At 52.2% G+C, this 12,105-nt stretch overlaps 1 protein-coding gene across 4 annotated transcripts in view; it reads left to right on the top strand.

Annotated features, from left to right (window-relative positions):
- The first annotated feature begins 58 nt into the window (after window positions 1–58).
- Window positions 59–12,105, top strand: part of STKLD1 (serine/threonine kinase like domain containing 1) — a 24,333-nt gene continuing 12,286 nt past the window's right edge. For 2 of the 4 annotated variants that reach the window (XM_061434108.1, XM_061434107.1), the window contains exons 1-5: window positions 60–301; window positions 6,801–6,887; window positions 8,863–8,907; window positions 10,172–10,246; window positions 10,970–11,071. In XM_061434108.1, coding sequence (XP_061290092.1) covers window positions 137–301; window positions 6,801–6,887; window positions 8,863–8,907; window positions 10,172–10,246; window positions 10,970–11,071 — 474 coding nt within the window. In that variant the 5' untranslated portion in view covers window positions 60–136. Of the gene's footprint in view, window positions 302–6,800; window positions 6,888–8,192; window positions 8,271–8,862; window positions 8,908–10,171; window positions 10,247–10,969; window positions 11,072–12,105 lie in introns of all 4 variants that reach the window. The other 2 variants (XM_061434105.1, XM_061434106.1) reach the window with 2 other exon arrangements.

Here is a 12,105-nt window from a genome sequence, read left to right on the forward strand (position 1 = left end):
CCCTCCCCGCCGCGTTCAGGCCCCGCCCTCCCCGCGCGAGGCCCCGCCCCTGAGGGCCGGCCGGCTGAAAGGACGCAGCATCCAGCGCGGTTCAGGCAGAGAGGGCCCGGGTCGGCAAACGAGCGCCCGGGGGCTGATGGGAGCCCCCCGGGTGGGGGATGGGCGCACACCGGACGCGGACCACACTGCGCATGCTCAGTCCGGGGTCCGACTGCGGCTCGGGCCAGAGGTGCACCCCAGTGCCCCGCGGAGGGACAAGGAGGCCGAGTCTTTCCCTGAAGACCCCATGGAAAAGTACCAGGTGCCGAGCGGTCCCCTGGCGAATAGGCGGGGACGACGAGGGGCCGATGGTCAGGCCCGAGCCCAGGACCCGGCCATGTGGCCATTACCCCCAGCTCCTACCGGTTTAACGGTCACAGTCCCTGTGGCCCCCAGGGCTTCCCTGGTGGCTCAGCTGGTCAAGAATCCGCCCCGCAATGCGAGGGACCCCAGCTCGATCGGTGGGTGGGGAAGATCCCCTGGAGGAGGGCACGGCAATCCACTCCAGTATTCTTGGCTGGAGAATCCCATGGACAGAGGAGCCTGGTGGGCTACCGTCCACGGGGGCTGCAAAGTGCTGGACACGACTGAGCAACTAAGCACAGCACACCTGAAAAGCCGCCCTGCTTCCACGTCTGACCCCAGGGAGGCAAGGCGCCCATGTTAGCCAGTGTTTGCCTCTAGCTCATAGGGGACCTCCTGGGTGTCCCTTGCCCCTCTACACTGGGTTTCCCCCTCTCTAAAATGACGGATGAAATTAAGGCCTCTCCAGTCTGAATATCAGTTCAGTTCAGTTCAGTCGCTCAGTCGTGTCTAACTCTTTGCAACCCCATGAATCGCAGCACGCCAGGCCTCCCTGTCCATCACCAACTGCCAGAGTTCACCCAGACTCACGTCCATCGAGTCAGTGATGCCATCCAGCCATCTCATCCTCTGTCGTCCCCTTCTCCTCCTGCCCCCAATCCCTCCCAGCATCAGAGTCTTTTTCCAATGAGTCAACTCTTTGCAGGAGGTGGCCAAAGTACTGGAGTTTCAGCTTTAGCATCATTCCTTCCAAAGAAATCCCAGGGCTGATCTTCAGAATGGACTTGGTTGGATCTCCTTGCAGTCTTGGTTGGATCTCCTTGCAGTCCAAGGGACTCTCAAGAGTCTTCTCCAACACCACCGTTCAAAAGCATCAATGCTTCGGCACTCAGCCTTCTTCACAGTCCAACTCTCACATCCATACATGACCACAGGAAAAACCATAGCCTTGACTAGACGAACTTTTGTTGGCAAAGTAGTGTCTCTGCTTTTGAATATGCTATCTAGGTTGGTCATAACTTTCCTTCCAAGGAGTAAGCGTCTTTTAATTTCATGGCTGTGATCACCATCTGCAGTGATTTTGGAGCCCAGAAAAATAAAGTCTGACACTGTTTCCACTGTTTCCCCATCTATTTCCCATGAAGTGATGGGACCGGATGCCATGATCTTCGTTTTCTGAATGTTGAGCTTTAAACCAACTTTTTCACTCTCCACTTTCACTTTCATCAAGAGGCCTTTTAGTTCCTCTTCACCTTCTGCCATAAGGGTGGTGTCATCTGCATATCTGAGGTTATTGATATTTCTCCCGGCAATCTTGATTCCAGCTTGTGTTTCTTCCAGTCCAGCGTTTCTCATGATGTGCTCTGCATATAAGTTAAATAAGCAGGGTAACAATATACAGCCTTGACACACTCCTTTTCCTATTTGGAACCAGTCTGTTGTTCCATGTCCAGTTCTAACTGTTGCTTCCTGACCTGCATATAGGTTTCTCAAGAGGCAGGTCAGGTGGTCTGATATTCCCATCTCTTTCAGAATTTTCCACAGTTTATTGTGATCCACACAGTCAAAGGCTTTGGCATAGTCAATAAAGCAGAAATAGATGTTTTTCTGGAACTCTCTTGCTTTTTCCATGCTAGAAAACAACCTCATCCTTTTTTCCCCACAGGTCCATGCGCTTCAGCTCCTGCAAACCCTAGAACATTCAGAATTCAACATCTGCAGCCCTCAGGCTAAGACACCCCATCAGTAGTCCCTAGCTGGGGGAGACTGGGCCTTTTTCAGGGCTTGTGAAAATGTTTAGGGCCTAAAAAATTCACAAAAGGAAAGTTGGAAAATAAAGAGAAATGAATGTTTCAGTTCAGTTCAGTCGCTCAGTTGTGTCCAACTCTTTGCAACCCCATGGACTGCAGCCTGCCAGGCCTGCCTGTCCATCACCAACTCCCGGAGCTTGTTCAGACTCATGTCCATCGAGTCGGTGATGCCATCCAAACAATTCATCCTCTGTCGTCCCCTTCTCCTCCTGCCTTCAATCTTTCCCAGCATCAGGTCAGTTCTTCACATCAGGTGCCCAAAGTATACGAGCTTCAGCTTCAGCATCAGTCCTTCCAATAAATATTCAGGACTGATTTCCTTTAGGATTGACTGGTTGGATCAGCTTGCAATCCAAGGGACTCTCAAGAGTCTTCTCCAGCACCACAGTTCAAAAGCATCAATTCCGTGCTCAGCTTTCTTTATGGTCCAACTCTCACATCCATACATGACTACTGGAAAAATCATATCTTTGACTAGATGGGTGATTCCCTGTAGCTCAGCTGGTAAAGAATCTTCCTGCAACGGCATGAGACCCCAGTTCGATTCCTGGGTCGGGAAGATCTGCTGGAGAAGAAATAGGCTACCCATTCCAGTATTCTTGGGCTTCCCTGGTGGCTCAGCTGGTAAAGAATCCACCTGGAATTCAGGAGATCTGGGTTTGATCCCTGGGTTGGGAAGATTGCCTGGAGAAGGGAAAGGCCCCCCACTCCAGTGTTCTGGCCTGGAGAATTCCATGGACGGTATAGTCCATTGGATTGCAAAGAGTCAGACATGACTGAGCCACTTTCACTTTGACTAGATGGACCTTTGTTGGCAAAGTAATGTCTCTGCTTTTTAATATGCTGCCTAGGTTTGTCATAGTTTTTCTTCCAAGGAGCAAGTGTCTTTTAATTTCATGGCTGCAGTCACCATCTGCAGTGATATTGGAGCCCCCCAAAATAAAGTCTCTCACTGTTTCTATTGTTTCCCCATCTGTTTGCCATGAACTGATGGGACGGACGCCATAATCTTAGTTTTCTGAATGTTGAATTTTAAACCAGTTTTTTCACTCTCCTCTTTCACTTTCATCAAGAGGCTCTTTAGTTCCTCTTTGCTTTCTGCCATAAGGGTGGTGTCATCTGCATATCTGAGGTTGTTGATATTTCTCCTGGCAAACTTGATTCCAGCTTGTGCTTCTTCCAGCCCAGCATTTCACATGAAGTACTCTGCATAGAAGTTAAATAAGCAGGGTGACAATATGCAGCCTTGACGTACTCCTTTCTCAATTTGGTTCTAGTTCATTGTTCCAATCCGGTTCTAACCATTGCTTCTCGACCTGCACACAGATTTCTCAGGAGGCAGGTCAGGTGGTCTGGTATTCCCGTCTCTTGAGTAATTTTTCAGTTTGTTTTGATCCACACAGTTAAAGGCTTTAGTGTAGTCAATGAAACAGAAGTATATGTTTTTCTGGAATTCTCTGGCTTTTTCGGTGATCTGACGAATGTTAGCAATTTGATCTCTGGTTCCTCTGCCTTTTCTAAATCCAGCTTGAACATCTGAAAGTTCTCAGTTCACATACTGTCAAAGCCTAGCTTGGAGAATTTTGAACATCACTTTGCTAGCATGTGAGATAAGTGCAATTGTGTGGTAGTCTGAACATTCTTTGGCATTACCTTTCTTTGGGATTGGAACGAGAACTGACCTTTTCCAGTCCTGTGGCCACTGCTGAGTTTTCCAAATTTGTTGGCATATTGAGTGCAGCACTTTCACAGCATCATGTTTTAGGATTTGAAATAGCTCAGCTGGAATTCTATCACCTCTACTAGCTTTGTTTGTAGTGATGCTACCTAAGGCCCACTTGACTTTGCATTCCAGGATGTCTGGCTCTAGGTGAGTGATCGCACCATCATGGTTATCTGGGTCATGAAGATCTTTTTTCTTTAGTTCTTCTGTGTATTCTTGTCTCCTTAATATCTTCTGCTTCTGTTAGGTCCACACTGTTTCTGTCCTATATTGTGCCCACCTTTGCATGAAATGTCCCCTCAGTATCTCTCACTTTCTTGAAGAGATCTCCAGTCTTTCCCATTCTATTGTTTTCCTTTATTTCCTCGTATTTATCAGTTGGGAAGGCTTTCTTCCCCCTCCTTACTAGTCTTTGGAACTCTGCATTCTGATGGCTGTATCTTTCCTTTTCTCCTTTCCCTTTTGCTTCTCTTCTTTTCGCAGCTATTTGTAAGGCCTCCTCAGACAGCCATTTGAATGTTTCAGTTCAATTCAGTTCAGTTCAGTCGCTCAGTCGTGTCCGACTCTTTGCGACCCCATGAATCACAGCACGCCAGGCCTCCCTGTCCATCACCAACTCCCGGAGTTCACTCAAACTCATGTCCATCGAGTCAGTGATGCCATCCAGCCATCTCATCCTCTGTCGTCCCCTTCTCCTCCTGCCCCCAATCCCTCCCAGCATCAAAGTCTTTGCCAATGAGTCAACTCTTTGCAGGAGGTGGCCAAAGTACTGGAGTTTCAGCTTTAGCATCATTCCTTCCAAAGAAATCCCAGGGCTGATCTCCTTCAGAATGGACTGGTTGGATCTCCTTGCAGTCCAAGGGACTCTCAAGAGTCTTCTCCAACACCACAGTTCAAAAGCATCAATTCTTCGGTGCTCAGCCTTCTTCACAGTCCAACTCTCACATCCATACATGACCACTGGAAAAACCATAGCCTTGACTAGACAGACCTTTGTTGGCAAAGTAATGTCTCTGCTTTTGAATATGCTATCTAGGTTGGTCATAACTTTCCTTCCAAGGAGTAAGCGTCTTTTAATTTCATGGCTGCAGTCACCATCTGCAGTGATTTTGGAGCCCAGAAAAATAAAGTCTGACACTGTTTCCACTGTTTCCCCATCTATTTCCCATGAAGTGATAGGACCGGATGCCATGATCTTCATTTTCTGAATGTTGAGCTTTAAGCCAACTTTTTCACTCTCCTCTTTCACTTTCATCAAGAGGCTCTTTAGTTCTTCACTTTCTGCCATAAGGGTGGTGTCATCTGCATATCTGAGGTTACTGATATTTCTCCCAGCAATCTTGATTCCAGCTTGTGCTTCTTCCAGTCCAGTGTTTCTCATGATGTGCTCTGCATATAAGTTAAATAAGCAGGGTAACAATATACAGCCTTGACGTACTCCTTTTCCTATTTGGAACCAGTCTGTTGTTCCATGTCCAGTTCTAACTGTTGCTTCCTGACCTGTATATAGGTTTCTCAAGAGACAGGTCAGGTGGTCTGATATTCCCATCTCTTTCAGAATTTTCCACAGTTTATTGTGATCCACACAGTCAAAGGCTTTGGCATAGTCAATAAAGCAGAAATAGATGTTTTTCTGGAACTCTCTTGGTTTTTCGATGATCCAGTGGATTTTCGCAATTTGATTTTTGGTTCCTCTGCCTTTTCTAAAACCAGCTTGAACATCTGGAAGTTCACGGTTCACATACTGCTGAAGCCTGGCTTGGAGAATTTTGAGCATTACTTTAGTAGTGTGTGAGATGAGTGCATTTGAATGTTTACCAAATGAATAAGATGTCCACTTTATTAAATGTTAGAGTCAGTCTTTGTAAAAAGATTCGTTAATCTGACTGATTAAGTTAGGTTAAGTTAGGTTTTGCTCACTTTGTGAGAATCCCCTTTTGTGTTGGAGCAACAGGGGTGGGGGTGGTCGGGGGTGGGGAGTGAGCCGGTGGTAAAGCAGACGAGTTTCTGGGTGACCAGAGAATTTTAAAAACAAAGTTACTTTTCTAAGAGGAAAAAAAAAGCCTTGATCTGAGACGCGTGTGCGTTTTACTGTTTCATTTGCCTGCTGAGAGTGCCTGAGTGTGAGCCTTCTTACAGGGGCATGAGCTGCTCAGGTCTCCGCCCCATCACCCTCTCAGCAGGCTTTAGGCTGCGGGTTCTGGGTTACAGAGCCCTAAAACTTTTCTGGACTCTGAGGGTCCACAGACTGAGGGCCCCACCACCTGGACGGACTCCTCTGCCTCCTGCAGCGCCCTTTCCTTCATCCTCTGAGGAATGTGCTCGGGCCACCCAGCCTCGTGCGTCCGTGCACCATCTCTGGAGTCAGACTCCCGACTTCCAGTCCAGGCCAGGCCCTCTGAGGTGCTGGTGCTGCACCCTTGGGCAAGGACCCAGCTCCTGGTGCCTCAGTTTCCTCGTCTAAGTGAGGACATAAGCAACGGTGCCAACTGTGTGGGCGGCTGTGAAGCGCTTGGCACATCCAGGCTCACATGGGGCCACGGCTTGATTGCACCAATTATGCACCAGTTACTTTCTTGTTTGGTGGCCCAGTTTGGAGGTGGCTGCTGGAAGCTGGGACCCTAAGGGGCTACAGCGAGTGAAGAAACCCTCCGCCCCAGGGAGGTGCCGGCTCTCGGACGCCTGGCTGGTCCTAACCACAGATTGGAGAAGGGGCCTGGGGTGGTGGACAGAGCTCCAGAATCGGCCCCTGAGAGACGGGCTCAGGTTCTGCCTTTGCGGGCCTCCTCAGCCTTCTGGGTCATTGCCTTCTTTGCCAGCCCACGAAGAAAGTTAGGAGGACCGGAACAGACCCTGGAGGTGGGCACACTTTGGGAAGTGCAAAGACGGGTATGTTTTCCTGAAAGCTTCTCTTTTGCTGGCAGATTTTGGAGTGGCTGAATCCTGGGGCTTTGGGGGTGAACCTCGTGGTAGAGGAGACAAAAACCAAAGTAAAACGCGTGATAAAGCAGGTAAGAGGCCGTGCCTGAGGCACTCCAGTGGGGCCAGCGCCCCAGACACACACGGACCTCCCCCACCCTAGAGGAAGGCTTCCTCATACGACAGCCGGGTTCCTGTCTGCCAGCAGTCCTGGAGGCAATCCAGGGGTGGCGAGGGGCTGCAGGGGGAGCCGTGGGGGTGGTATGAGGCTCCTTGGGGTTCCCTGGAGACTGAACTCTTCCACCTTGATAGGGAAGGAATGCTCATGTTTATTCCAGCAGCAACCACCACCACACTCCCCATTTATATGGGCATGGTGCCAGGCATCCTTGTCATCTTATTTAACCGCCCACCAACTCAACAAAGTGGGACCGATGACCCCTTATCCTTAGCCAAGGATAAGGAGCTGGTTGGCATCACTGACTCAATGGACATTGAGTAAGCTCCGGGAGTTGGCAATGGACAGGGAGGCCCATGGGGTCGCAAAGAGTCGGACATGACTGAGCGACTGAGCTGAACTGAACTGAAGGAGGCTGGCTGGGGAGTAGGGGCAGGGACTTGCCCAAGGTCACACAAGTTTAAGGGCAGGTCACCAACCCTGGGCCCTTCCTCTACCTCCTCACCAGGGCTGGCACGGCAGGGTGGAGTGCGCACTGCAGGGGGATGTGTAGTGTGCACCTTGGCATGTCCAAGCCCAGGTGGTCTGGAAGAGTGGAGGGTCTAGGCCAGAGCTTGGCTGCAGGCTGCTGCCAACGCCCTTCCGCTCTGCCAGGCCTCCTGTCTCTGCAGCAGTTCCCCTGAGGCAGGCAGGCAGGCCGGGAACGCGTACAAGCCTCCTGCTCCTTTGTGGGCTGGCTTTCAGGACTGACCCCCCAGCTATCCACTCAGGACAAGCCCTAAAATTTTCTTGATTTTTCACTCTGTATAAGCAACTCTGATGGGGCTTCCCTGGTGACTCAGTGGTAAAGAATCCACCTTTACAGAGACTCGAGTTCAATCCCTGAGTTGGGAAGATCCCCTGGGGGAGGAAATGGCAACCCACTCCAGTATTCTTTCCTGGGAAATCCCATGGACAGAGGAGCCTGGCGGGCTCCATGGGCTCTATAGGGTCACAAACAACTTAGTGACCAAACAACAATAAGCAACCCTGATAAACAATCTTAGTTAATTCTTTTTTTTTTGAGGATCCATGGTCTCCTTGGGACAAATTCCTAGAGGTGGGATTTCCAGGTCAAAAAGAGGTGATAATTTTAAAGCTCTCAGTATGTTTTTGGCCAAAATGACTTAAGCACGAGCCCCTGAGCAGAAGAAAGGGACGCACAGGGCGCCTGTTTCAGGGTCTTCACACGGGTCTGAGAACCACTCTCCAACTGCAGTTTCATCTGTGGTCAGCTGATTACAGGAGTTCTCCACTGGTAAATCTTACGAGCGGAAGTTCTGGGTGAGGATCTGGTAAGATGTGGGGACAGCGTGCACCCACAGTTGCTGCCACCAGAGATGGTGCAGAGTCGAAGCTGGTGCTGCTCTGCCCAGCACCTGCCTCTCTCTGCACACGTTCCCCAGCAGCCACGTCCAGCGCTGGGGACAGCCCTCCCGGCCCAAGTGAGAAATGCAGGATAAGGCTGACACTTTGCCAAGCTCCTTGGCTCTAGGGGCGACACACTGTTTTCCTCCAGGCTTTCGAGATGGTCTGAAAATGGTTAATGATGCTTTGAAGTTTATGTTATGCTGTCCTAAACTTATCCTTGCAATAGGAGCAAAGATGATCTCACTGCTTAAAGTATTTCTGGATCCATCCCTTAGAACCTCTCCAGGCCCATCTGGTGCTGTGTGGTGGGTTACGAATGACAGGAGCTTGGCACCCCTGGTGAATGATGCTGGTGGTGGTGGCAGTGACGATGGTAGTGACTGGGATTTTGATGCTGGTGGTGGTGATGGCAGTGGTGGCAGTCTTGATAGGGGTGTTCACTGCGTGTAGACTGACCGAGCTCTCTTGTGCTGCTCTAGGTGGAGTGCGTTGATGAGCATCAGGCCAATGAGGCCCTGGAGGAGGTAACTCTCTGGGGGATCACCTCTCCAGAGGGTGTGATGCAGGACGCACAGAGCCTGTTCTGTACCCGCCTGTGGAGTGAAGAATGGGGGCTGCTGGGGGCTTGGAGAGTCAGGACCAGCTCTTGGCCGGTGCTGTGGAGCCAGATCCCCCATGTCACGAAGGGAGTCTGTGCCCCAAACATTTATTTCTAAATCCAGGTGCCGACAACTTAGAATATACATTCTCAGAGAAGATTACCTTTAAATGTTGGCTGGGTCCCTAGGCTGTCCTATCAATAACCATCTTTTAAAAGATCTTTTTCTTTAATTATGAAAGTATCAGTTACAACAGAAAATTTGGAAAATAGAGAATGTTTAACAAAGAACACGTAAATTCGTTTACATTCCTTAGATCTGTCTGTCGGCACTGACGGTAACGTCCTGCTTTATAGTAAGAGCAGAAACAGCTGCGTATGCTTCAGTTTGCTGGGCAAAGGCTCTGAGTTGTTTTCTCTGCTCTTCTTGGATTTTACACGAAGCTAAATGTCTCCCCTTCCATCTAGTGGCCACCCGTTTCTCTTCTTTCTGGAATCACCAGCTTTCGAGCTTTAGCAGCAGCTATTCCATCCACAGCGTGTCTGAGGCACAGTGGTGGGCCCAGGCCACATTCACGGAAGGAAGAAGTGGGGGGCCATCCCGTACCCCACCAAGCATCACAGCCCCCCTGCCCAACTCCCTCCCACACCCTGCTAGGCCACTGCCTTTCACACCCAACCCGCCATCATGAGCAGCTGTCCATCTGGCTCCAAGTTGCTAAGGGAGCCACTTCTGCCGCCTCACTGCGATCGTTCTCAAAGCACTTGGAGCTGAGGGCAGGGGCCTGGGACCTCTAGTGCCCACAGCCAGGAGGCCAGGGGGCCAGGGCACAGTAGTACCCTCCTCCCTTTGGCCACACCCGCTCCTCCAGACATCCCGGACTCTGCTTGTTTCTGGCGGGCCAGGCATTCTGCCGGCATCGGCTCACCTGGTCCTCCTGACACCCACAAGGCAGATAACATGGGTACTGCTCTTTCCAGATGGGGCTGGGCGGCTCAGAGAGGTTGAGGAGCCTGTCCCCAGTCACACAGCACAGCCAGCACATCCTGGAGACAGGACTTACCCCGGGCCACCTTGCTCCTAACCTCCGGCCGCCCACCCTCCCGGGACCCCGCCCCTGCCCTGGGCGGAGGAGCTGGCTGAGATGCAGTCCTCCCCACACTTCCACCTCGTCTGCCCCTGTCCACAGCTGATGCCGCTGCTGAAGCTTCAGCACGCCCACATCTCCATCTACCAGGAGCTCTTCATCATGTGGAACAGTGAGGTGGGTCAGAGCCGGTCCCGTGGACTCGGCGGGCACAGAGGGCCCCCCACCCCGCCGATTGTAACCCTGTGAGCGCCAATGGCAGGACCTCTGCGAGGCGCCCCCTGACTCTGCACCCTCCGGGCCATGCGGGGCTTCTAGGCAGCATCTTACCTGGGACCCTACAGCCTCTGCGTGGGGCTCATTATCCCACTTTCCAGGAGAAGGCTGGGAGAAACCAGCTGGCAACAACGCAGTGTCTCTCAAGTCTGGGCCTGGCAGCCCCTAAGCCCTGCGCTGGGTCCCGGTGGCCATCTGACTCCTCGTCTTTCCAGGGACCCCGAGGCCTGCCTGCTGGTTACTCCAGATGGGGTTGAGCCAGGGGCTGCTGGGTCCCATCAGGCTAGACCCCTCAGAAGGAGGAGTGGGTCTCAGCTGAGCCCTAAGGGATGAAGGTGCCAGGGCCCCAGGCGCCGTGGCCTGCATGTGCTGTGGTGGACTCATGCACCTTTAAGAAAAGCCCAAGTGGGGCAGGAGCGGGGAGCCACTCGGGATGGGCCGTGTCCACCCCCTGGGGGGCGAGGGCAGTGCTGCCGTAGCCACCGCCGGTGCTGGCCCGGGGGAGGAAGGTCCTGGAGCGCTGATGGCCCAGGAGGTCCCCGGCCTGGGCTGCTGGGGGCCTGAACTTGGCACCTGGCTAAGGGGTCTGGGCAGGACCCGGCTAAGGGGCTGTGTCCCCAGCAGATCTCCTCTCTGTTCCTCTGCCTGGTGATGGAGTACCACAAGGAAAGCTTCCAGAATGTCATTGAGAAGAACAGGGTGGCAAAGACAGCCATAGACTCCGAGGTAAGACAGACTGTCGGGGATGCCAGGGCTGGGGCCCACCTGGACCTTGTGAGGCCCCACAGCGGGGGCAGAGGGGCACCGGCAGAGCGGGGGGCAAGCACCACTGGAGCCCAGGCTCATTTCTTGCGACGCTTATGAATGAAGGTATTTGCCTACCGTAATGTACACAGGAGAAGGCGATGGCACCCACTCCAGTGCTCTTGCCTGGAAAATCCCATGGGCAGAGGAGCCTGGTGGGCTTCAGTCCATGGGGTCGCTAGGAGTCGGACACGACTGGGCGACTTCACTTTCACTTTTCACTTTCATGCGTTGGAGAAGGAAATGGCAACCCACTCCAGTGTTCTTGCCTGGAGAGTCCCAGGGACGGAGGAGCCTGGTGGGCTGCCGTCTATGGGGTCGCACAGAGTCGGACATGACTGAAGTGACTTAGCAGTAGCAGCAGTAATGTGCACAGATCTTAAGTGTAGAGCGGGCTGACTTTTGCATGGGTGGACACTCCATCCCCGCCTCCCATGAGGTCAGAGTGCTCCTGGCCCTCCAGACGCCCCCGGCTGGTGCCCAGGGCCCGACTGCCGCCTCCGGAGATCCTCTGCCTGTCCCTGAAGTTCCCACAGACGGGCTCGGACAGCATGACATTCGCCTGTGTCTGGTTTCTCCTGTTTGTCCTGGTGCTTAGATTCACTCACCTGTGAGGGTGTCAGGTGACTCACGCCTGACTCACACCAGGTGATGCTTCTGAAGTGTGGTGCTGAAGGCTCTTGAGAGAGCCTTGGAGATCAAACCAGTCAATCCTTAGGGAAATCAGTCCCGAATATCTATTGGAAGGACTGACGCTGAAACTGAAGCTCCAATACTTTGGCCGCCTGATGCAAAGAACTGACCTGATGCTGGGAAAGATTGGAGGCAGGAGGAGAAGGGGATGACAGAGGATGAGATGGCTGGATGGCATCACCAACTCGATGGACATGAGTTTGCATAAACTCCGGGAGTTGGTGATGGACAAGGAGACCTGGCGTGCTGCAGTCCATGGGGTC

Source organism: Bos javanicus, chromosome 11 (assembly GCF_032452875.1).
Source record: "Bos javanicus breed banteng chromosome 11, ARS-OSU_banteng_1.0, whole genome shotgun sequence".
NCBI lineage: Eukaryota > Metazoa > Chordata > Mammalia > Artiodactyla > Bovidae > Bos > Bos javanicus.